We start from the raw sequence: 27,594 nt of genomic DNA on the forward strand, positions 1-27,594 counted from the left end.
AACTCAATCTCTCTTATAGTTATGTTTGACAAAATGCCCGGACTCTACCGTATACTACCACCATAGAATGACTACTTCCCCGTCCGTTGACACTGACACGGCAAATATAGCTTGCGATTTCAGCAAAGACTTTGCTAAATACCATCGTTATTTCTTTTAATTTTACTATACAGCACAGAAACGTGAATCGTTAGAAAGAGAACAAAAGCATATTGAAAAGGAATGAGGCAGATATAATATACAAAGCGCCGTACTAATATCGTCTTTCTCCAAGAGCTGAAAATATAGTAAAGCCCCACGACAATCTTTAAAAAAGTTTGTAAATACATTGACCACATTACTTGAAAGGTCAATGTTAAGTCAATTCAGAGGTTACCCATTACAGCAATGGACGTATCAGGTGAGGGTGCAAACATAATGGTCGCTGAATCTACGCGTAAAAAGTGCCACGGATTCGTCGAAATGGCGGATTGTGAATGAGACTAAATAAAGAATTGTTATTGCTTTCCATATATAATTTCAAATTCGCCACATCTCTCTAACATTAGATAGCGAAATTATTTTTGAACCGAAACCAAAGACATCGCAGATCGACGTAAGAAAAAAAGGTTTGTGATTATTTTCAATTCACTCTAACAAAGAGTATTCGCGAATAATCAGTACCAGATAATGAAAATGATAATGACATATAGACAATGATCATAACTTTCCGCTTAAGAGATAATACTTAGAAGAAGAAAGATAAGCGTACCTTGAATATGGTAATCATAGCGTTAGAGTCTGGTGCGGCGACGTGGAGCATAGCTAGATGGCGCACGAAACGCGCGGTGAGCGGACTTCGTCCTCCGCCAGGGGGCGCGCATGCCGCCACCAGGACCACGTCGATAATCTCCTTCCAGTACAGCTTATCGCGATCGTACCAACCACCGCAGTCGAGAAACTGTCTGGACCAACAAAACCCACATTAATTTCTAAACCAATTGTAACATCATACAACGCAAATTACATAGAGTATGTTAATTCAATATAACGCAGCGTAGCGAGCGATGAAAATCTTTTGTCATCTAAATATACTAAGAATTGCTTTAAAAGTAAATTAAAACTTACCGTACTCTTAGATGATAATTAATACTAAAAAGCATTTCTAGTTGTACGATAAGCTCGTCGAGCATCGTCTGATGATACATTTTTTTTAACATGGATGCGGATAAAATGCGCCAACGTTTTAAATAAACATTGAATTAATTTTTTTTAATTTGAAATGACGTTGAATATCAATTAACAAAATAATGTCATTACTATTTATTCGCTATATTTTATTTCGGCTGATTTAAAATCATACATGCCAGTTTTTATTTACATTGTTTGTGTAATATTATTTTTACTCAATGTATATATAGTGATAACATAAATAGGGTAGTCATAGTTTAGCATTCGCGAATGACGTCATTCGACGTCTTTCGTGAATGTCGATATAAAAATACGCTCTTAATAACTTCGTTTCATTTTAGCCTTTTACAAGGGCGTCTGGCACAAGCTATGTCGTCTTTGTTACTTTATATAATGGCAACCGAGCAATGTCTGAATGATGTTAAAAATACTAAATGTCTCGTTCTAACGTAGGTAATAAATGATACGAGAGTTTAATACTATAGACTCCAACTCCAACTCCAACTGGGGCTCGCGAGCCACATGCAGCTCTTTGATCAACTTTTTTCGGCTCCGATTGTCGAATTATTTCCATATTTAAATTTATATTACCTATGTCAGATCCTGGGAAATCGAAACAAATTACTGGTGTGAATAATAATAATTATTATTCCACCACAAAATTAGCGAAATCCAATTACCGATCATAATTAGTTAACCGACATCTTAAGTGTTATTAGGAAAGCTGTCATATAAGTTTGCTATTATATCTATCTTCAATACACATATTTTGTACTTTTGATTAAAAAAATTCTATAAACATGATTAAAAAAAATTCTTTTGTGTGCTTAAATGCGTATTCAGTAACGGCCTGCAAAAAATTTCAAATTTCGAAAAATGTCTCACACTATTTTTTATAGTATAGTAGTAGCTTGGTCAGGCCTGCTATGGACATTTATTACAGTGGTGCATAACCATTATCTTTGTGCATTTCATGACTAGTAAATTGAGCAATGTACCTTAACAACTCGATAGTGGGTTGGGCACCGTACATGTCTGGACGAGGCATGTTCACGTCGTCCACGAACACAAGAACACGGCGGCCGAGTGGCGCTCCGAGAGCTTTACGGGGTCGCTTTTCCAGGCGCTGTTCGATTGCCTCCTATTCGGTTTCAATCGCATCATCGCATCAAAAATGATATAAAATAACCACGTTAAAACTTATCAGATACCAGCGAATCATTTAGTTTCTATAAAATTAATTATTTTTATTACTATCCACACAAGACTCTTTGTAATGATAAGCAGCATTGTGCTCCTTTATAATGGCTACCTCAAACTATTACTACTAGCTAGGAGGGTTTCAAATAACTCATAAACTCAGAAGAGTTTATATTTTTATTGATGTTCAGGTTTACAATATCTTTAATACGGTAATGGAGCAATGAATTTTCAAGCTTTATTATAAATAAATCTTTCACACTATAATAGAGTTGTTTTACAAGTTTTTGTTTAAACTTCTTTAAAGTTATTATAAGATGGAAGTGTATTGTAATACAGTATACAATAACCCACAGAAGAGTTAATTAGTAAATTATGAAGCCTAGGAATAGCTTATAATTATTTCTAGGGTTAATTCCAAAAAATAAAAAATGTGATAACACATCTTAGAAATGACGTTGAAGTTAGTGAAAGAAACAAAAAAGACTCGTTTTTGTTGTGGGTTCTTTTTAGGTGATTTCGAATTTGGAACTATAGTTTAGTGATGTCACTACCATTATTATAGAAATTAAGGCCCCTGCAAGGCATAGCATCACCATCAATGACCTTGTAACTTGATCGTGATTATGACGTCGGTAAATACAGCATTGACAAATATTTATATAGCACAATAAAACTTAATTTTGCATAAGGTGCACCATATTTTAATTCCCAGGATATGAGTTATATATTCACCTCTTTAGAACTTTTACACTAATAATCTCCTGTACACACTGTTATATAAAAGTTGCGACTTCTAAAATCAAACTTTAACGAAATTGTTACAACAGATGATTACCTGAGTTTTTCGACTGTTGGTCTGTGCGGAGAAATTAAGCGTTATCGGTATGAAAGAGTCCGTTTCGCTCATGCTGTTCAACACTTGGAGAATGATGCATGTTTTGCCGACACCTACACGTAATAAGTTTAATGATTAATGATATATATTGCGTAGATCAAGTAGTATAGCATCCACAATGCTTATAAACTGAGAAGGAGAACATCGAAAAAAACTGGTATATTCAGGGATCAAAAACTTCATATTATGGGAAGGATGCCACTATAAAAACACATATTTTTATTAAAAGATTGTAAAAAAAAAAACAAAACCAGTAATCGCAAAAAAAAATTACAATGTCACAAGTGAGGCGGACTTAATGCCCGTAAGAGAAGTATTCCATATTTGCACTAAGTGTAACAGTAAAATAAATAAATTAATAGACCACGATTGTTTGCCGGCCTAGCTATGCTTCGTAACCATGTCGTTCCCAATTAGCCACGTCTTACAAATAGTCCCCCTTTCGCAAAAGGAATTTATAGGTAAAGGATTTTTATGTAGGCGACAAAAAATAATTTATGTTTTTATATTAATGTCCTCAGAATAACCTTTCATGTTATAAAATCTCTTACACGCGACTAAATTTTACACGAATTGTGTCTCGGTATAGCAAAGTTCAAGGAGAATCACGTATAAGCGATACAAAAGGTACAATTTGTGACAGATAATGTTGTTCTATGAATATATTCATATTTTATCAAAAAGATTTCAAGATGACATTGAAAAAATCCATTAAAGTGGCTCGTACTCGTAACATCTCAAAGGATTCTTATATTGCCGTCGCGTGATTTGATTCTTATGTGCCTTTTATGTGTAATATATGAAATGTAAGAGAAGTAGCCTAGATGTTAAGGATTCGAAATATGAATCGTAGGTCTAGTGTTCGATTGCATAAATGATATTTTTTTGTTTAATAATAAATTTTAAATAATATTCTTTACCCTGTTTTGGTTTCGATTGGTGTTAAATGTTTGTTAGCTAGTGACATATATTTTAATTTACTCGTTGGTTTGCATGGTAAAATTGTAAATGCTCTTTTTACTATTTTCCTCGCAGTTTTTCCAATTGTTCTCTCATTAAAAACTTTCCTCGTACCCAAACATAAAAATAAAAGAGTTTAATAACACGCTTGGCGATTGATTTTCATTCATTGTTATAGATCGCAAAATACATATTACATATGATGAACTACTTAAAAAAAACGTTAAAAAAAACATCCAGAGGAAAAATTCGACAACAACTGATCCAAAAAAAAGCGTGGTAGATGTATATCAGCCGTGGAAATATTAAGAGAATTATTACATTTTTACGTTATTCATTGATATCGGGTCGATTTCACTTGGCTTTCATTTTACTCGCCAGCGAAAAAGAAACAAATTCATGCACAGCTCTCATGGCCACTTACATAACACGTATATTGAAATCATGTTAGAGTTTGTATTCGAACGTGCAACAATAATTTAACTCAAAAGAGTGTTGTAGCCGTTGTAACACAGAGCGTTCTCATGTGAATGTATGAGAAAGATCTGACTCACCAGTGTCGCCTGTGAATATTGCAGGATGGTTGGCGGTGAGCCAACGACGCAAGAGATGACCGTAGCGGGCAGTGTCGGCCGTGGGGACCAGCGTCTCGAAGAACGGCCGGGCTGGGTCATAAACAAACTCCGGCGTGGCGTCTGCCCAGGGCCGCGCGCGCCTCGCCCTAGTATCCACGAACACCTCGAATACGTTCATGCCATGGGGACAGCTGTTGACAACATTAAATGTTTTTTCATCAAACATAAGATAATATTTTGTTCTATAGATGTTAAAGGGGCTTGCCTTTACATTAACAGGTGATTATGATAACAATGCGATTTACTCTGTATTTTATTTCATACTACGTTTTAAAGTAATCACGAATACACGATCTACTATCTGAACACTATTAACCAATTAATAAAACTTTTCAAGGCACTCCTCAAAGATCGCGATGATGATGATGTCTTGTGCTGCGTGCATCCAGCGACTCTCGCGACCTTGACTACATCGTCCGTCCACACAGTTGGGGCGTACCCACGCGTCTACCGGCTCGTTGTCGGCATTCGAGAACCGTTCGGCCACAATGGCCATTGGTTGCATAAACGACGTGTCCTGCGCACTGCCACTACAGACGAGAAATTTTTCGTGCTACATCTGGATCTTGGTTCTTCTACTGATCTCCTCATTTCTAATTAGGTCTCGCAGTGAAACTCTGAGCATAGCCCTCTCCGTTGTATTGGGTCTTATTATGTAGTATTTATATACAGACAAATTACACATCATAGTAATTAATTTAGCCATATGACGTTCACTATATCTAGCATTGGCTTCCCAATGTAATTATAATAAAACTGGTTGGTACCGGCGTATATTCAGCGTCTACCAGCGACCTTAACAAGTTCGTCTATTATAATAGTGGGTAAACGTTCGCTGAGCTTGCCGTTCCGTGGTCTCCACTCCAGAACCTTAAGGCTCCAGTAGCTACCTATTCTGCGCGCTACGTGGCCTGTCTACTGCTACTTTGACTTGTAATCCACTAGGGTAATTTCGTTCGTTCACGTTCCTACTCATTTGAAGAACAAAAGATCACGTTTAAATGCGGTAAGTTATCACATTAATGCTAAGACACGTTCGTCGTAAATCTTCTCTTAAAGTACTGAAGGATATTGGATGAATCGATCGATCGCTCCCCACCTGAGTAAGATCCGGTGATTGATGTCTAAAAATAAAGTTGTTCTTACCTAGGATGTATAATAATAATAAAATTAAATACATACTATTCGCCCTCTTCGAACACTTCGAACTGCTTTTTAACGAATTCGTCGAAGACGCGGCGTTGCGACTCGAGTAGGTTTCCACCTGCGCTCCACGCGTAGCAGAAAATGAAGCAGAGTGCCAAGTAACTGCGCACGGCCGCCTTGTCAGCAAACCTCTCACCGGGCTCGGCCAAAAGGCTGCCCAGCAGGCTACATAGTGCCGCCACTTTGCTCATTTCCACCTCGATAAAAAAGTAGTCAGTAAAAAAGTCAGGCAAAGCGTTACCTTTAATTGAGAAATAAGTATGTGTATATAAATAATATAAAGGATGATTAATTACAGATTTAAAAGCTTTGAAAGGGTGAATATCAATTGCTATATATTAATGTATGGTTTGAATATATTAAAGAATATTATGGTAAGATAAAAAGAAAAAGCGTTTTTCAAAATTCGTTTTAAAATGAACATTAATCCCAGTATTAATGTTTAATTGTTGTTGAAGCTTTTTGCTAATAAAAGACTTTTTACCTGAATAAATACATTTATACACCTATACATTATGTACACGACATAACAATATAGAGCATTTATAGCAGTTACGACAGAGACGCCGGGCCGATAGGATTAGATTCTATACTAGCTGATCCCGCAAACGTTGTTTTGCAAAAAAAATATTTTTAATTTTCAATTTAAAAATAAGGGTTGATTGGAGAGGGGTGAAAATTTAGAGTTGTAAGTATTTTTGTATGTTGTATCATAAAAAAATAAAAACAAAAAATTTCGTCAAAAAAATAAAAAAAAATTTTTAAGGTTGAACAACCCTTATCACTTAGGGGTATGAAAAATAGATTGTAGCCGATTCTCAGACCTACTAAATACGCATATAAAATTTGGTAAAAATCGGTCAAGTCGTTTCAGAGGAGTTCAAGTTCGAACACCGTGACACGAGAATTTTATATATTAGATATATGTATGTGTGCGTGTACAGTATTTATCCGACAGATTTCGTACTGTCAACTTGATTAGATACTATAATATATTATTGTATCTAATTTTTACTGTCAACTTTATAAAGTGTTTAATTTTGTAATTAATTATAACAGACAAACGAGGTATCTTTCTGCATACTGGACTACTTTACAGATATGTGCCTATTGTAATTCGTCAGTATTTCATAATGTCCGGCCTAATTGTTGGACCCTGCCCTCACCCACAGATTTCTTGGCGTACGTTTAGTTAACTAAGTCATCTGCCCACCTTGTAGATGGAATTTTCCATACTTAGTATATGATTAACTAAATATAATCCTGACAAGCGTTTCTAAATGGTGACATCATATTTGACGACTAGGAACATGCAATTTAATTTACTCAATTAGAAAAGACGTGCGTTGTTTTGTTTTGTTGTCTTCTTTCCTCGCAATTCTTTCTTTTGCACTCTCTGTACCAATTTTCCTCACCCTTTAACCAAACTATGTAGAATGTATTCGTATGGGTCCGGTCGTTTTCGATTACAAAGCTTTCCGACTCAGATGTCCATGTCAATTTTCTAAAGCCAGTCAGTACCGTACTTCGATTTGGCGGAAAATAAATTGAATGATACTATTCGTCTAACGAAACTTAATACGTTGAGAAAATCTAGTGATGTCACATTGTTATTTATTTTTTTACGAAATTACTACAATTAAAATTAATAAATTTGTAAAAGTTTTATTGATACAATAATTTTAATGTAACAAATACCTGATTTATGCCAACGATGCATTTATCATTGATGAAATCAAGACCTTCAGGCAACATGCAGAACATATCGTAGAGGAAGTCAGAATTCTCGGCGTTGAACAGTCCTTGCGTGCAAGCTGAGGCCAGCCACGAGCGCGCATATGGTAATACACCCATCTCACGCGGATCTACATACACCATGCCGCAACGGGACACCGTCGCCGGTGACGCCTGGGCTAGGTCACCAACCTGTTAGACTTTTCATTTTGATTTCTAACCTCCTGTTTTTAAAGCAATCAATTTTAATTTACGATTAACCTTTGTTGAACATTGTTAAACAACTTTGATTGAAAGTTTGAACACGACGTTAAATTTGATTTAAGGTTGATCAATGATTAACATACGATTAACAGTAAATCGAATTTCCTGGTGCAATTTTACTTGATCAACAATCTGCCAAAACTTCTATTTAATTAATTAATCCATGTACTTCCAAGTTCTCGGTTTTTATTAACAAAAAAAAACAATAATATTTTCACAAATCGTAGTTGTAGTTTACATTAAAAATAGTAGTGATTTTCCGTAATTATCAACATGTTTAATAAAGATCACAAGTATTTTTTTTTAAATTTTGTGAAGTTTTTGTCGTCATTTTGGGAAAAAAATACTTTTGTAATACGTGGAATATCTAATCATCATCCAGATTTTTACGACACTGACATGACCACAACTTTTTGTTTGACAGTGAAAATGGAGATAAATAATATCCGTTAATTTATAATTAAATTAAAACGTTTCATTGTAGATTAAACATTGAACAACAAATTCGAGAAAATTCTTTTAGAAACCATATTTATCATCACATAATTAATGATGTTACCTGACACTGCTTATATTAATTTAAGGAGGCACTCATTTTTCAACATAACCCGGCCTTAGACGAAAATACGCGGTTATATTCATATATACGCGGTTATATTCGCGGTGGTATTCATAGACCTGTCAAATACCTCGATGATCATCTTTTGGGCTTTGAAAAGACTCAGGATTTCCTATTTTCGGTAATCTTGTACTGTTAGCATTTCCCGACGACCTGTTGTTTATTTAACTTGTGAGTGGTCATCATAAGCTATGCTTTCCACTTCGTGGTCTCTCCTCCAGAACCTAAAAGCCTTAGCGGCCATCTATCATACGCGCTATATGGTCCACCTATTGTCACTAAAACTTACAAATCCACTGGGCTATGTTTACGTCCGTTCATCTACGGATATTCTCATTCTTAAAAATTAAATGAAATATTTGCTAACCTCGAAAAGCATGTGAACGTATGGAGTGAGTTTAATCCGCTCGGAGTTAGCCAAGCAAAGCATCTTGTTGTCATCGAGCACAGTATTCATATTCTCTATCCAAACAGCGTCGACAGGCCCATCGCAAATGATCCACTGGTGGTCTGGCGTGAGGCACTGCACACCGATACGTAAGCTGAGGGGCAATACTCCGTCGTGCCACTCCAAAGTCTGAAGATCCACTTCCCCGTACAGCTCGCCGATGGTCACGCATTTAGGGTTCATTGTGTACTTGTGCACCGGTTGGTATTGCGGGCCCTCAACCCCCTCGTTAAACAGACGCGTATACGTATCGCCGAGTACCTAAAGGTATAAGTACTATTTAAAACTCTGTTAATATGAAATTGGAATTTCTATTTGTAGTTTCTTCTAGTTATTGATTGACATCGCGAAGTGGCTCTCTAGCCATAACTTTGTTGCATTCGGTGCTAACGCAATGGGATGAAAATTTGTTAAAGCACACATTGTGCTTTAACAAATTTTGTACTATCAAATATTTATTGATACTATGTCAAACATTATAACTATATAACTATGTTTATTATCTAAACAATATTATACGCATATTGATGCTACGCTTGTATGGTTATAGCATGAGTGAACAGAAACTACCTGCACACGAAATGCCAGCTTTAACGGGAAATAAAATTAAATCCAATTGTTAAATATGTGAGAAAAACTCACGTGTAGGACAACAGTTTTCCCGCCACCAGTAGGTCCGACCAGCATCACGCCCCAACGCACGATCATCGTCTCATGCAGCTGAATCACCTTGCGGACCTGGCACACCTCCACTTGTAGGTTGCGCTCCAGAAGACAGCTTCCTGTTCGAGTTTAAACTGATAAAACATAGTTGTATACCAACTGTAGCACTTTTTGTTTGACCCTTTTTATGTTCACTTGACGCCTACTAATATTTTGCCTTTTCTAAAATATAATTAAAAATTCTTTTATGGGTAACTATACATAGCATAACAATAAAATGTGATTATGAAATAATTCATATGTAAAATTAATAATACAAAAATCTTTATATATCTTGAATATAGCCCAGGAATTAAATGCCAAAAAATATAATATAAAAATTAGGACGTTTGTGAAGTGATCACTGAAAAGGCTTGATGCCTATCATCAAAATTTAATATAATCGTAAGTTATTTGTAATAATTCAAAAATATTTGTTATTGACAGTGTTTTTGTTTTTTCCTACAAACTTATACATACAACATACGGCTTTTACATGCATATAACACCATACCAATAATTGTAATGGTTATAAATCTAAAGTATGTATACATGCGTTTATTATCATTGAATGTACTATAATAGGTCAAATACCCCATTTTAAAATTTTACATTGAGAATGTATGTATCATCTTATTGCTTTTGCACGATTAACGTCATGACTTTTCTTAATATTTAATCTACATTTATTATACTATCTTTTTCCCTTGTTATATTAAATAATTTTAAGTTTATTTCCTTCCTAACAACCATATTTCATATATTCAAATTGCGTAGCATAAAGTCGGGTCAACTGAGACGCTATGGTACAAATAAGTACCTAGTAAATGTCGGTATGACCAGTGTTAATAACTTCAAAATGAATGATAAAGGTTAAACAGTTGTAATTCTCACGGATAGCAGTCTCCATAACGCCGTAGTCTCTCACAGGTAACTCGAGACCTGGGAAGAGGTCAGATAATATGCCAGCGAAAAGCAACACGTCAGCAGCCAGGAATTTAGGCAGATTACTGTCGTTCAGTGCACACAGCAACGTCAAGTCTTCGAGTTGATCAGGATTAGCGCGTTTCAGAGCGCCTGCCATTACCTGACGTATAAAAAAATTGTTATTAGGTATCTTATAAAATTTAGGAGAATAATATGTAAATCACGCACAAATTGTTCTGGCATACGGAAGAAAAAAAATAGGACCTTACAAGGCATTAAGTTGCGGATATGATGTTGAGTTTGATACGAGGTTTAACGTGGTTTAAAGTAAACCGGCAGCGAAGGTGCGCATATATATAAAAAAAAACACTCAGGTCCATTGGCAATATAATACTAAACAATTAGATAGATAAGCACAGAGATAGACCAAAACACTTTTGAATGAGTAATTTTAAGAAAGACATGAACAGCTGCGGTCTCTTCCTAACACGTGCAAGTTATAGCGTATGGGAAAGAGGTTTAGAAAAACGGACGCTAAATTTAAACTATAAGAATACTGAAAGAAGGATCGTGAACAAGTGGTGTTGTTCATAATCCGATCAAAAAATAGTAATGAGTTCCAGAAAGAGATATGTGTATTTATATATATTTATATATATTACATGATGATGTTGATTGATGATGAACAGTGATGATTCTAAGCAAAGTTGTTGTGCATGAGCCCACGTAGGTTTCTTAGTTGGTACGATCAACTTTCAACAGGTGGCACCACTGTCGTACCAATTAATTTCATTTATTGCCGTGACAGTTCATGCTGATTTGAATTGAAACGAAAACATCGAACGAATAATGACGTTTTGAGTTGCGTCTCTCCGGCTCACATATTTAAAATAAAAACGAAATAAACTGAATTTTCTTGTTTAATTTCACGCGGTCACGAAGCAAAGCTAGTTATATAAATAAAATAGACATGATTTATAAAGAAAGTTAAGGAAAAAATATGATCTTTATTATTAAAAATTACAACTATATACCAGAACACTCTTGACGGCGCGCATGCCAAAGTCGTAATGATCTTGTTTCGAGAGTTGTTCGCTGGATAGTTTGTACATCTGCACCATCTTTCGTGCCAGTATTTTGGACGACTCGAAGCCCTCCGAATACAGAATCACCTCGGCGATTAGGGCTATCAAACGTAAATAAAATGTACTGAACCCATTAAATATTTATTCAATACTTTTGTGGAATTACTAATGTATTTTTTCTCCTATGTGATATAGTCGAATTTAAGATTGCTATATCTATACATTACAAGTCATGAATTAAATAAAAAATATGTATTATTACAATGAGGTTGTAGAAAGAGAGGAGGAATCGAAATTTAGCTATCGTAATTATTTAAAGAGTGAAAGAGTTTGTATCAGTTTGTGTACAATCAATCAGAGAATCGCAATTTTGTAACAATAATATAACCATATGAAGTGTGGTATTATACCAGGTCTTGAGAGTAAGAGTCGCAGCGTTCATAAAGGAAAACAAGTAAAACAAATGTACTCTTATAAAAGAATAGAAATGTTTTTTTTTAATGTGACTTGCTATGCTGCAAATAAAATTTGCAGATTTTCAAAATTCACGAGGGTAGAACGCTTCAGCTGACTCTTCGTAGATTGCGACCGAGCACGAGGGTTTTGAGTGGAGAAACAAATTAATGTTTGTCTAAGTTACACTCATCTTACTAGCATGAGCAGTGGTAGCCCAGAGGTAAGGATCGAAACTTTCATTCCCGGGATACAATCTTATTCAATTCACATTAATTATGTAGAATTTTCACTGCTCACTAACAAGTTTCCAGAGGATGGGCAGCAGCGTCCGCTGCATACCATAATAACACTGCGATTGCCAACCCGCTAAGAGTGTTGATTTCATGTCAAGAGTGGTGATTATGGTATACCCCCATATATATCTTTGGGGGAGGATTATGCCTTACAGTGAGCGTATATGGACTGAAACGACGAAAATTATATTATTGGCAGCACACAAAAAATAGCACCATGTAAAACACGAGTAGCGCCATTTAGAACGAAATAGAGGAATTTCAAGTCTTACGTTGACTTTCTTTGCTACAATATATATAAAATTTTAAAAATTTGTTTGTATCCATCTTTATAAATCCCTTCTTTCTTCGCTTCTTCTTAGAAGATCTCACTTACTAAAATTCCTTGAAAGGTTTTTCTTGTTGTATTTTTGATAATATAAAAAAGAAAATTGCTTACCATAATCAGGCACCATCATAGATATAGGTCTGAATAGAGCCTTAAGATTGTCAGGTAACTCTGTACGTCCAGCGTACCCTGGATTCATAGTGATAAACGCTGCACATGTGCGAACCAGTTTTATTTCGCGGCCCTCGAACATGAACCTTTTCAAAACAAATAAACATTACAGTAAAAATATATTTGAGAGCTATATAACTTTCAAAACTCGATTTATGATATGTACATGACTCTGTACTCAAAACAGATATGTTATGGTCAATTGAGGGCTTTTTATAGATGAACATTTTATAATGAAACCAACGCCTTTAACATTTGTTAACATCATAGCTTATTCTATATATAAAAAAATAATAAAAGGTTTGCATAGACTTATAGTTAACGTGGTACTACTACTACTTCTATTTATCCCCTGTCTGCATATACAGGGTGTCCGGTGATAAAATTTGGATTAGAATTCTAATATAAAAAATTGCTATACCTTAACTCTTTTCCAATAAAAATTAAAATAAAAGATTTTGCGAACTTTATTTCTTTAAAATTATGTCATCGAAATGCTGAACATCACGTCGGGCATACTCTTCGATTAAGATTCGGTGACCTAGGTGGCCAGAGGATGTCTCCAAAACACAATGGTTTCTCTAGCCGTGTGAGATGTGAAGTACAAATATTGCCATCACGTGGTTAAGATAATTTTTGATAAAATAAATTAACATTTATTTTCCGCAACATTTATTTTTCGCGCTGGACGTATTTATAACTTAGTAAAGAAGACGCTGAATGGATATTATTTTCAACCGATTATATCGGAAAACTATGGGGAAATCCTTTGTCCAGCAGTGAAGTTTCTGCGGCTGAAATGGTGAAGATATTGATGAAGGAAGCAATAAAATGAACAAAATAAAATAAAAAAACTAATTAGCAATTTATCGACAATGATAAAATAAATTGCATTTCGTTTCATTATGCGTTTAAAGACTTGGATCCGAGACATTTGGTGAATAAAAACTGGAGAATGTCACAACACTAAACAGAAATAAATTGTTTGTTTTATTTTTTTTAAGCAACATCTTATAAATATAAGATGAAAACAATAGGAAATCAATATTAAGGTAAAATTGACTGTCTTATTGCATTCCGCAGTTTCGCAAAGATTTTTCCAATTTAATAGAGGGGTACCCGGCTAATACAAATTAAAATTATAATTATATTATTATGAGTCAAGATTTAGGTAAAATTAAGTAATGATACGTAATGTGTAAAAATATCATTTGTACACAATACGTTAATTATTATAAAACATTAAAACTTTATTTATATTATCGCTAAGCAATTTCATACACGAGTTCTGTAATTACTATAAATAAATATAAAAATGTATACTCTTCATACAATTAAGTATTAAATGAGAATAAAGCAATCGAAAGACAATAAAATCAACAAATTAAATGTAATGTTTTTGCACAAAACTAATTCTGGACAAATATATTACACAAATATTTGAAAAAATAAGGTATCATTCTCTCAATGAGGTCACATGACAGTGTTTTTTGTTTGTTTGAGACAATCCTTTACTGCGGGAACAGTAGAATAGTTTTACAATATTCTTGCCATGTTAAAATCGACTTGAAAGAGATGTAGGGAGTTCTAGAGGTTTCAATTATAATCTTTGCTCAAGGAAATAACAATATAAAATTATTTTAAAGAAAAATAATTTATTGCGGACAAAAGGTTTTTGAGTGGCGACCATGAGCCGATGGACGCGGCGTAGGTAGCCTACCCCCCCCCCCCCCCTCAGGAGGACCGACGACATAGTTAAGGTTGCAGGCAGTCGATGAATGTGGGCAGCGCAATATTGGACCTCGTGGCGATCTTTGAAAAAGATCAATACCTTACCTTACGGTGGAAATTTTTCCGCTGAAAAGGTGAAGAATAATTTTTTTAATAAATTATACAATTTACCTGGAGACTCTGGCAATCTTGGCGTTACGAATAGTGATAAGTTGCTGGGCAATAACAGACAGCACCTCGATGTCAATACGATTAAACTCATCGAAGCAACACCAAGCGCCCGATGTCGCCAGACCGGAGAAGAAGCGACCCATCATTTTGTAGTCTAACCCTGAATACGACGGTTCATATTCAAAATTAATAATTATTTACTATCACTCCCTGCAGCCTTTTTACTCCCAGAAATTATTAGCCCGTCGCAAAATGTAACGGAATCCAGATTGATATCTGTTTACAGGTTAGTAAATAGAAGTAAGAGCTTTGAAGCTTTTGGCTGATAAATGATGAGCTATTAAATGAGCATTTTCTTAAAGCCGATATATTGTTTCAGCCCACAGACGCCTACTGCAAAACATAAACTTACTCCTATATCTATAGCCGATGGTGATCGCATGTCTCTAGAAACTTGTTTGTGAGTAGTGGCAATTATATGTATTATTTATATTATATAATAATTAATAGTGTGAATTACATAAGATTGCATTCCGAGAATCTAACTAACGATCTACAATCGCAATTTCCAGTGCTTTACCGTTGGACTACCACTGATACTACACCTATAATCAATCACCTGTGTAAGGATAAAAAACTTATTGCAAAATAACCTTTACGTAATATATATAAAATTACGAGTAGCTCTCTGGTACTACGATAGTAGATTCTATTTTTGCAATAATAGGTTTTACAAGCTTAGATGTAGGATACGACATGTAATAAAGTTAGTCTTTCTCCGCTCTACAAAGAGAATACATCAATCGTTCCTTTTTAGAAAACCTTTCGCCTCGTTCTATAACTTAACTACTGTAAATGGATTTATACAAGTTTTTTTTTTTAAATAAATAACTTTAGAATATCTGCAAGAATTAACTAGATAAATTTATCATTTAATGTAATAAAAATAAACACGATAAGTTTTATGTAAGTTTTTTTAGATAAAATAAAACCAAACTCTTTCTTAAAATAACTTATTGAAATTCCATGATAAAACTATTATACTGGGTGATAGGTTACAGGTGTAAAAGTTGATAAAGAAGTAAATGTATTGCTCATTTGTTCCCAATGAATGTATGGTACACGTGATACTTTAATGAAATACGGATTACTACGTATTCAATCTAGTTATTGTTCACTGTCTGTATTGAACCGAGCCATCATTTTACATTATTTCCCTGAATATTTTTGTTTATTTATTAATATATTTATTATCTGCATATAATTATTTAGTGACCACATGTGTACATTATGAGAAAAATGATATACGAACCCAATTTGATACAAACTAAAATCAGATTTAACTCCCTTATTATGAGGTCGATCAACTTGAAGCTACGACCGTTTTAAATTGTCCTAGACTCGTAATAAATATAGTAAAAAAACGTTTTTGAAATTAGAATAACTACATATTAAAATTAATTATTGTTTACTATTTGTCCCTGCAGACTTGAATCCGCCAGAAGTTATTGACCCGTAGAATTACAATAGAGAAATAAATTTATTTAGCATATTTCATAGTCATCACTAAACAGGAATGATTAGAAAAAGGTGAAAAAGCTTTAAGCCTTTAGGCAAAAAATTTGCTATATATTCACCCTTTAGTTCACCAGTAAGTAATTAAGCCATTAATAGCCAGTACACAAGTAAAAAATAACCAATCATCATGTCGATACAAAGAATGCTTACCTTCGGAACAGTTGAAGACGACACACTGCACGGCAACAGATTTAGCGAGGTCTTTTGTGGTCTCAGTCTTGCCGGTGCCAGCAGGGCCGGCTGGGGCTCCCCCCAAGTCCAATTGCAGCGCTCCCATAAGGCACAAGTAACAGCGGTCAGTCAGCGGCGTGATTACCAGCACACCTAAGAGATACATATACACCGTCGCTATTCAGAAAGACATCGTTCTTGGGGGCCTGTAGTTACAGCCAAGTGTCATAATAGAATCTACCCATGTGGTTAAAAAGAGGAAGCTGACCCCAAAACAAGAAACCCAAACGAATAAAGATTTGTCCCAATGCACCTGATCACTCCATGGAGCGTTCATTCATGCGAATCAAGGGCACGGATGCCTTCTATGAGTTTTAAAACTATATATCTATGTATCCATTCTATACTATCCCATGTTGAGAATCCTGTAGTAATCTACGAACATAATTAATTAATAACAAAAACTATTTTCTAGTTCCTGGTCACCCTTGCACCTAAGTCCTATGGAGAGTCCGGAGCGAACTAGGAACACGAAATCTTACCATTAATTGAAATAATTAATATATTGATCCGCAAAAAACCTCCGAAAGGTGCCTTCGAGCATAGTACCTAAAAAAAACCTTTTTTTTGCCCCATTGGGGTACCCTTGCACTTAGACAAAAAAACCTGGTAGAACGGCATCAGATGAAATATTTAATTTATCGGCCCTTGCTAAGACTCGCCGGGGCTTTAGAGCATGGTTAATAGCAATTGATTATAGCATTTCCAGTTGCAACAGTCTTGCCAATTTTGTTAGACACTCTCGAGCAAATTAATTCTGATTTTTTAATTCGTATATAATTCCACCCTGTTAGAAAGAAAATCTAATTTTGACAGGACTATTTATTCCTAAATATATTTAAAGAAAATTTTAAGACACCTGGTACCATTGAGTAGGAAATAATACCGTTATGTAACAAAAGGTTTTTCTCCTTCTTCTTTTTAGCCGATATACGTACACTGCGTCCTTTCCTAAAGACAGCCACACCCGCATCTAGCGAGTTCCCGCAACCTTAACTATGTCGTCGGTCCACCTTGTGGGAGGCTTACCCACTCTGCGTCCACCGGCTCGCTTGTGACGTATTTAAAGGTATGCTGCTAGCCGATCTAGGCTTTGGGCAGCGTCATCGAAATTGAGCCCGTGGAAACACTACACTATACACCTACACGGGTATAGTTCTCCGCGTATGTACGTCTTCGTTGTAACAGGGGTACGATCGCTAGCGTAAAATTTTAAAATCCGTGGACCCCTGTTTCCACGGGTTGAATTTCGATGAAGCTGCACAAAACCTAGGTCGGCTTGCATTATAACTTCAAATACATCACAAGCACAAGCCACGGGCTCGTAGTCACCATTCGAGAACTTTTTGGTCCCAATGGCTATTGGTTACACAACCGATGTGGCCCGCCTCCTGCCACTTCAGACAGTCAGTTGTTCTGGCAAAGTCGGTAACCTTGATTCTTTTGTGGGTCTTCTCATTTCTGATTCGATCTCGAAGCGAAGCTCCGGGTATAGCTGTCATGTGTGTTCATTGCTCTCTTGGTGACAATAGATTATTGAAAAGGTATTTTTGTTATATTGTTTCAGATGATCTTATTACTGATTGGTTAGTCAGAAAACTTATTTATATTCTTCTAACTAAACCATCTGACTGTCGGCCGATGACTAAAGACCTTTGCAATCATGGAGAACTAAACATGTGTATTATTGATATTACTTGGTAGCGAAATATACATTTTTTCATATCTTCAGATTCTTACGATTAACTTAACTACAAACATAGTTCTTATTCCGATAAAAACATTTAACATATTATTATAACTATCTTAGAAAAATTTTGAATAAATTACATGAGAGAAATACAAGTATAATTTGGAATATCAGAATAGTTCATTATTATTATAAATACTTTTATTTATCAACGTTATTAACAGCGGTGACCTAGATAATCCATTTTTAGCGCCTTAAGGTAGCGGACAGAACGTCATAAAACTTCACGCCACAAATAACAATATTTTTTCAAATTTATCAAATGTTCTATTTTTAAAAAATAATAACTCTCAGGCCTTGTGCCTCATACTAGAACAGTAAAAAAGGGATGGAAAAACTGTCTTTGTCTTATCAAACATATCTGTCATATACCATACGCGGATACATTTACAGTATTTCCTTTAAATTCTTAGTACATTTTATTTAAAACTACTACAATATCCGTAGTGTATTTATAATATTTTTCACAATGTTTATTATTTATGCATTTTAAACGTAGATTACCTATTTTGAATATAAAAATATTTTGTACACAAGTGTATCACCTCCCGCGCCCAAGTATTCGTGGCCGTAGATGTACGTTGCGCTGGACATCTTTGCTACGCAGTTATCCATTTCTTCCACCCAGTAGTACCGAATCATCTTCAACCACTCGAAGTCCGTGCTAGAGCGCATATGATACTATTAAAATTTATAAATAAATACATCGACATTTTGTTTAGTTTAGTTTTCATTTGTATTAATTTTACTCCACCCGTTTCGCATTGCAAGTTTCACGATGTCCGTACTGCCTTTTGTAGATATGATTTTATAAAATCTATTCTTAGTAAATTTAGTCATGCTTAAAAATATTCTATCAAGTTTTAAATCTATAAAACTTTAGATTGTAAATATGAATTTTTTAAATTAATCTTCTCTCAATAGAATTAACGTAACAGATTTCTTAGCTTATATCTACTTGGCGAAAGAAATATTTCTAGCAAATTTTAAGTCTACAGTCTTTATTATTCCAAAGACATCGTAATGAGTCAAACACATAAATAAATATCTCTTATATGTTGATAGATTAGGTTCTTAATCTTACAAATTGGCTAAGAAGGCCAAAACAGGCCCCATAATGGATTTCTTGTTTCCACACAAGATATTATTAAGTCTAAAATTTTTGATGATAGTACATTTAGAGCAATAAAGGAAAATTATTTCAAACTGAAAGAACTTAAAACAATACTTTCAAGGTTAAAAAAATTAGCGTAAAACATTGAAAATTTGTATATTGTCATATTTAAATTCCGGATTTTCTTGCAAATATTGGCAGTATACATAGATAATACGGGCTTGATGCTAGTCAAAGAAGATTGTTCTGCGGAAAAACATATTACTTACGCCAGCGAGTTTCGCTGTGTTTTATAAGATACATTTTAATCTATTTTGAAAATTTATTCTGCTATTTTTCGTTACACTTTTTCTATGGCGAAAATTTAGAAGTTTTATGTTTGATTTACATTCTGATGAAGTAATATTATTAGTCTGTGATTTACCGGCTATGGTTAATTGATCAATTCAAATATATGTTTTTTTAGGCAGCCAGTGAGAAAAGTACAAGGAGAATTATAATTTTTTGAAAAGTAAAAAGGTACTATATAACACTATACCTATCTAGTGTAAATGCTACAATTTGAAAACTGTTTACGGATTTCATTCGATTTTATTATTAGCTAATATATAAAAAAAATTTAGAAAACATGGCAATTTCCAAAATTTCAGAAAATAGTTCTGGAAATATTAGCTTTGGACTTTGCGCAATTGGTAATTAACGTCCAACAAATTTATATTACGTCATATTTATGGATTTTAAAATTAATTGATTTATTTCACATTTACTCAATCGAAGGGGGTGAAGTGGCGAGCACGAGTCGTATACGCGGCGTGGGTAGCCCCCCTCTCCCCCACTAAATAGACCAACGACATAGTGAAGGTCGCGAGCAACGCAAGACCGATCATCGTGACGATCTTTAGGAGAGAGGCTTATGCCTAACAGTGGAAGAAGAAGAAGTAAGGGATCACTCTGAAATATTTATTTAATATTCTTTACTGTACACTTTAGGATATATTTAAATAGTTTCATAATATTTTGTTTAAAAAGAGAACAATGGGTGGTCTTATTACACTAGGCAATCGCTTACAGATAACCATAGTATGGAAACAGTAGAAGTATAAATAATGGGTAGTAAACGTATATAAAAAATTCATATATACAAACATAAACATACCTATGTATTTACATCCATATATAAATATATACATATATTAATATTGCACATATACTTATAATAAATAAAGTATAACACAAAAATATAATTTATTTATCCAATAACTGAAGCGTATTGAAATGGTTATACATGCATTTTCGCTGAACATATTAAATTTTATAGCTGAAGAGGTGCCGTGAAATTTTCCCGGCAATTCAGTCGAGAATTCATATCCACGCTGGGCTTCATAAAGGCATAGAAACTTGTCTCATTTCAATTGCATCTAGATATAATTTCGTACACGTATGAGATATATCATATGCATGTTAGTCAGACCGGAAGCCCTTTATTGCACTTTCAGCACAGCTTACTACAACCGTTTCTAGTTAAACTTCAGCCTTTTAAATTAAATGTCTTTGTCTGTGCGTGCTTTGTCTGTATATGTGTGTCTTTGTCTATGATTCTTAATATAAATCTAAAGGAAACATTTACCAAAAAATATATGTACTTTATATGGAACGGAATGCACTGCGAAGAATGTCCACCCAAAAACTGAATAGACGATTTTGCTAATATAGTCAGTAGAGACTGGAAGCATACCGGACCTATCGAACATATATACGGAAGGCCTATGTATAACAGTGAACCTCCTTTAATGGCTAATATATAGACCTTCCTATCGATAGCGATGAAGGCGATCGCAGTAATAAAATATACTCTAACTAGAACCTGTTAGGATAATATTTCAAATGTGTTTTATTTATTCATCATTGTAGTATATATGGCGTTATAACAATATTTTTACTATAATGAAATCACTGAATCATTTAATAAAGATGTAAATGTAGTGTTAACAAGACCTAATCGCAAAACAAAAATAAATAAAATAGATATATGGATGAAACAAAATAAGTGGACCGACGATATTGTTAAGGTCACCGGAAGTCGTTAGATGCGGGCGGTACAACACCGGTCACCGCAGCGATCTTTAGGAGAAGATTATGCCTTGCAGGGGGCATTTATCGACTGATGTAATGATGGTGGGAGAAATTGAAACTTACTCTCGTTGAACGCGCTTTTCTACCATGTTAGCGACAGAGTCACGCGCATGCACGTCGACAGTGATAAGAGCGCAAAGCACTCGTCGGAACAGCGATCCCAGCGCCTGTCTGGTAAGCGCTGCGAGTGCGTTCAGATCTCCAACGCTGCGCTTTTCGAACGCCACCATAGCCGCTAAAACCGTTTCGCCGTCGCCCGCTCCAAACACCTCGTGGATACTCCTCGCCCACATAATCTGCGACACCGTCAGTACAACCTGTGCGAAACATAGCACACAGTTCAATGAACTACTAATATGTAATAATCACCAAACGATGTTTTTACAAAAAAAAAAACTGAAAAATAGCTCAACACTTTGCCAAATTTGTATTATCACTTCGTTAAAGCAAGAGGAAGGTTCTTATGGAGAGAATACGTGTACAAATTATCAAGAATAATGCTAAAAACAAATCGATTTTATAATTATAAAAATCTAAGTTTAATAAACGTTTTACGTATTGCGACAGTCAAATATGTTTAGACAGTACAAAGCTTACGAGGTCAATCACCTGCTCTTTTGTTGGTTACAGTCATACGAAAACGTCGATAATTCATCACATAGCTATCATCGTCATACTGGCTATTATACAGAAACATTCGCTGATTTTATTATTATTTAAAACACAATGTTTCCAATTGCGTGAGTTAGAACGCTTTCTCTTCCTTGCATATATGTAAAGAAATATATATTGTTGAATATCTTAAGATTTTTTTATTTAGCTTTGGGTTGAATGTTAGATACATTTTTAAGATTTTACTAATACAATTAAAAATATTTTTATTCAAGAAGGCATTTTCATGTGCTTTGGAATCGATGATTATTTTAACAGTATAAATAATAAACACCGGCTCGAAGAATGTAAATGAAATAGTTAAGGAAATAAATAACTACGCTAGAACAAAACTATAAAACAGGACGCTATCGCCGTATTCGATATGGCAAACTTCGCTCTTTAACTTGGTAAAAGACTTTATGTGTATAATCATTTTATGTTAGAGGTAAGAAATTCACCAAAAGCGCTGCGAAACGCTCCGAGTTGCTGGTAGGTCTAGACGAAAACGGTCTCAAGTGCAAAGTGTTAACATTTTTGAGACGAATTCCTTAAGATGTTCTACTTTAATTCGAATTACTCATTACAATTAAATTATTAATAAAAATATGAAATTTATTAAAATGAATACAAAGTAATTATTATTTTGACAAAGACATTGTGAATTGTAACTATTTTCAAAAGTTTTTAGTTCAAAATAACACAGTAGGTTTGTTTGTTCTCAAAATAATACTATTTGTTAATTTCATTTGTTGACCAGGTAGTTAAATTATTTTAATTAACGACATTAAAACATAATACATAAAAAAATGAATACGGGAATATATCATTTGTATGCACCTGATTGGGATGTAACGCAGACCATTCGGGGCGCGGGCGGACTTCGTAATCCCGAATTGCGAACTTCATACAACGTTTCACAGATGCGAACATTGCTGCTTCCACTTTGCCCAGCCACTCCTCTACATTACCGCGCGCCTTCAGACCCTGTTACACATATAACAATACATCAAACTGTTATAGCAGACTTTTCTCTCTTTAACCTTTTGTTGGCCGGTAAGTGTGCAACATGGCGCCTGTCAGTGAAAGGAACGAATATTTTTAAAGATGAATGAAATATTATTTCTTGTGCTCTTGCGGTCTGTAGTTATGCGATTTTGAACTGTTTTTTAAGGTAATTCGATATTATATAGCCTATTTCGTTACGGGCAGAGCTAACCCGTAGTTACCCAGGCGTTGTGGGCATTTATATCCAAAGATAGTTGACAGATTAATCATCATCATCATCATTTCAACCGTAGGACTTCCACTGCTGGATGTACGAAGGTTTTCCCAATAAAATTCCAGTAAGACCGGTTTAAAGCCACCTTCCTACACCATATTCCGCCAACCTTTACAAAGCCTATCCACATTATTGGGCGATATCCTGCCAGACTGTGGTCACTTCAGAATCTTAAGACCCAATGGACCATCTGTTCCGTAAACAAACATAAATATAACATAGATTTTTTATGTTTCTAATACTAAATAAAGAAACAGACTGTGTAATAATAACTTTCATTTGCTAAAAATAACAATGATACAGGAAAATTTTATATTATACAATGTGAAGATTTACTAAAATAAGTCGAAGGCTACAGTGAGGGCAAACTACCTACAGCTGTACGTAGTTGGTTGTTTCGTTTCAGACCACAAATGCTCACTGCAAGACCTCCACAAAAGATATCTAAGAGGGGATATTTTAGAAAACAAAATACATGTAAATAATAAGTTGAAAATATTGAAATATTTTAAGTTTATATGTAATGATAATATTTCGTTACTTGAATATTATTTTAGATTAAAAACGATTTACTGAATGTATGTCTGTGATTGTGCGAGTAAGATGACTAGTGCCACGTGTAACTGAACGTTATTACATTATTATAAATAAATCTAACCTACATTCACACAAACGTCTTTGGCTTTTATTAGAACCAAAATAAAATTAAATATATTCATGAATAATATTCGCGTAAATATTAGTTTTATTTTATTTTCATGGGGAATACCTTGCCAAGGTTGATGCGCTCGGCTTCTGGGGAAAGCATAGCTACAATATCTGTGGTGAGATCCTCGGGACGCGCTGTAAGTGCGAGGGTTTCCTGCAGACGGTCGCGTGATCTCGGCGTCATGTCCGGCTCAACCAACGTACCGTCTTCCGCCTCCACCATCTCACTCTCGGGCAGTTTCACACCAAACTCCAGCTTCGCTATCGCGTCGAAACACTTACGTAGATGTGGTTGTACGGCATGCGGGTTACGTGTCTGTGTAAACACTATTAAGTCAGTCAAATGACAACATATATTGAATTTTTTTACTCTGAAAGGTACCATTTATATTTATTACATAGACACAATGATTTTAGATTTAAATAGAACCTTAAATTACTTTGTGTTATACATTCAAAATGTTATATTATACTTTACTTTTGTACATATGTCGATATTTTTTTTAACATTCTTTATTGCACACCCTTAGAAAATATTTTCTCTGTGTAAATACACACTCTTATATTTTTTCTGTGTATATACTCTTTCTTCTGTGTATATACACATAGTTGCATAATAGTAAAGAAAAAAGTTAAAGAATAAATAATCAATGGTAAATCTTTATCAAACTTTAAAAAAAAATAGGTAGTGACTTAGAACGTCTTATATTCAGCGGAAACCATTCCACAATCCAAAGGCCTGTGTGCTAAAAGATTTGGCCATGAACGAAAAAGAAAGCGTCGGATTTTTAATTTCAGATTCTCTGATGATCTCAAAATTTTTTCATGTGTATCATAAAGAAATATTATTAATCATAATCTTTTTTTTTGATTTGATATTAAAAATAATTTATTAATTTCTACTATTATTTATATACTAAGTTACGTTATATTCGATAACGAATTTGAATATATAAAATTTTATCCATTAATTAGCGATATTAGCTTTTTTGAATTTTAATTTACATATTTTTAAAAATCTTTTTTCATTATAGTAAATATTTAATCAATTTTGAGTTTGTTCTTTTCTAAATAAATCCTGAGTAATTCGAATTAAACATCAACCTGACCACAGACATTGCGGCACGTTAAATATGTCAGGAAAGAACAAAAAAGACGTTAATGTTCTGTATTTTTATTTTATATTAAATCTGTTCATTTGTATTTTTATATTAAATCTGTTCATAGATAGTTCGGTTTATAACACTCATGAAAACGTTAGACATCATCAGCATTTTTTAAATTTTGCTTGGAAAATTAATGCGGTTGTAGAACCATCAAGATTTTATTTTAATTTTCGCAGCACGTGAGTTCATTGAGTAATCATCTCTAAATCGACCCGTGCCAACTACCAAAGATGCCAGGAAACTGAAAAAAGCCGTGCTAAGACTCCCTTAGTAACATTCGCTCTGCTACGAAAGTTATAACTAAGATGAAATCACATCCAAACTATTGTAGACACTTTAAAAAAAGGTTGATTATAACTGAATTAGTTGAATAAAAACATTTTTCTTACTTGAGCCAAAATCTCGAGCAGCTCATCATTGGAGAGAAAGAAGAAACGCGGAAAGGCAACTCGCTTGGTCTCCAAGTATGCCTCGAGACATTTCATGATCTGGTCCAACATTTCGTTATTCCGAACGAACTCATCATAAAGTTTTGGCTGCGTTGCCGCAGGCATAGCGAGAGGCACCTAAAACAATTATGTTAACTAAAACATAGTAATTGTAAAATTCTACGCAATATACGGGTTATATAAAATAAAACAATATCATACTTGTAATATATGTATGTGTTGTAGACTAAATTATGTTAAAAGAAACAATCATGTAAATTAAATAAATAATTGTGGAATAATTTATTTATTAAATAAGTTATATCGCATTGTCTGAAGATGAAGGTCTCTGACTAATGTACGTTACCGGTAACTCACGGATCCTAACAAAATGGTGGCTTATGGTGAGACTAATAAGGTAACCCAGAAAGCAGGGGGGTTCTCAGAGTACCTTCACAGGTTCAAGCTCAAGGAGGACCCCTCGTGCTTCTGTGAACCGGGCGTGGGCCAGACCGTGGTCCACCTTGTGGCCCACTGTCCGGCGTTCGGAAGACTGCGCGCAGATTCCGAATGCCGGATGAGCAAAAAGATAGAGAAAAGGAATATCTCGGCCATCATGCAAGACGAAGGGGAGAGAGAACGCTTCCTCAGCTACTGCAGGAAGGTGGTAATAAATGCAATAAGTAAAAATAAAACGAACACTAAAATATAGTAAAAAAAGGTGTTAAATATATAATAATACGTGTTAAATATTTGAACAATAAATAATGTTACAAAATAAAATAGTAAGGAAACCTAGAATGTAGTGGTTGAGGATGAATGTATGGCTAATGGAATGAAAGAGAAAGACTGGGAAAATTGTAGAATGAAAGAAACAGTACGACAGATGAGATGATATATGAAAGAGAAGAATGATAATAATAATTAAAAAAAATGAATAAATTAATAGAATTAAAAAGTCCCTGTCCCACACGAGATAGGGGAACGAGAGGTCCCCAACAGCGGGGACCATTTAAATAAAAAAAAAGAAAAAAACCCAGAAAGCAATGGAGAGAGCTATGTGCGGATTTTAGCTGCGAAATTAAATCAGAAAGTAGGAGATCCGCATAAGAACCAAGGTCACCGACGTAGGTCTAAGAATTGCTCGTTTGCAGTGGCATTGGGCGGGGTACACTGCTCATGCAATCCAAGGCTAACGACCGTAAGGTTCTCTGTTGGCGACCAAGAGCCGCTAGACGTAACTTGAGCAGGTAGACCGACGACATAGTTACAGTTGCGAAAAGTCGCTAGATACGGGTAGCGCAAAACCAGTCATCGCGACCTATATCTTACAATGCGCGACTATCGGCTGAAAAAATAACAAGAAATAAATGACAACGAATACCAATTCATTATGTTATTATTATACAATAATAATAACAGAATGTTATATTTAGGATATAACATCCGAAAGGAAGCGACCCAGTTTCTGTTAGCCTGGACGGTAATTTCGAGAACGATTAGTTTTCAATCCCGCCCTAGCTACCTAAGGTGTTTTACAGAAGGTTTATCATAT

General features: G+C 34.7%; 1 protein-coding gene across 1 annotated transcript in view; it reads right to left on the minus strand.

Moving 5' to 3' along the window:
• Window positions 1–27,594, minus strand: part of Dhc16F (Dynein heavy chain at 16F) — a 103,695-nt gene that overhangs the window by 44,118 nt on the left and 31,983 nt on the right. Inside the window, exons 18-35 of the mRNA XM_068771398.1 lie at window positions 26,001–26,177; window positions 24,507–24,761; window positions 23,296–23,442; window positions 21,868–22,121; window positions 19,103–19,221; window positions 16,727–16,900; window positions 14,999–15,158; window positions 13,037–13,182; window positions 11,798–11,949; window positions 10,731–10,923; window positions 9,777–9,916; window positions 9,054–9,395; window positions 7,768–7,995; window positions 6,046–6,266; window positions 4,783–4,994; window positions 3,209–3,321; window positions 2,169–2,311; window positions 752–944 (exon numbers count right to left, since the gene is read on the minus strand). Coding sequence (XP_068627499.1) covers window positions 752–944; window positions 2,169–2,311; window positions 3,209–3,321; window positions 4,783–4,994; window positions 6,046–6,266; window positions 7,768–7,995; window positions 9,054–9,395; window positions 9,777–9,916; window positions 10,731–10,923; window positions 11,798–11,949; window positions 13,037–13,182; window positions 14,999–15,158; window positions 16,727–16,900; window positions 19,103–19,221; window positions 21,868–22,121; window positions 23,296–23,442; window positions 24,507–24,761; window positions 26,001–26,177 — 3,369 coding nt within the window. The remainder of the gene's footprint in view (window positions 1–751; window positions 945–2,168; window positions 2,312–3,208; window positions 3,322–4,782; window positions 4,995–6,045; window positions 6,267–7,767; window positions 7,996–9,053; window positions 9,396–9,776; window positions 9,917–10,730; window positions 10,924–11,797; window positions 11,950–13,036; window positions 13,183–14,998; window positions 15,159–16,726; window positions 16,901–19,102; window positions 19,222–21,867; window positions 22,122–23,295; window positions 23,443–24,506; window positions 24,762–26,000; window positions 26,178–27,594) is intronic.

This window comes from Battus philenor, unplaced genomic scaffold (assembly GCF_028537555.1).
Source record: "Battus philenor isolate CCGP_79_NKW_IND1 unplaced genomic scaffold, ilBatPhil1.0.hap1 SCAF_1, whole genome shotgun sequence".
NCBI classification, from domain to species: domain Eukaryota; kingdom Metazoa; phylum Arthropoda; class Insecta; order Lepidoptera; family Papilionidae; genus Battus; species Battus philenor.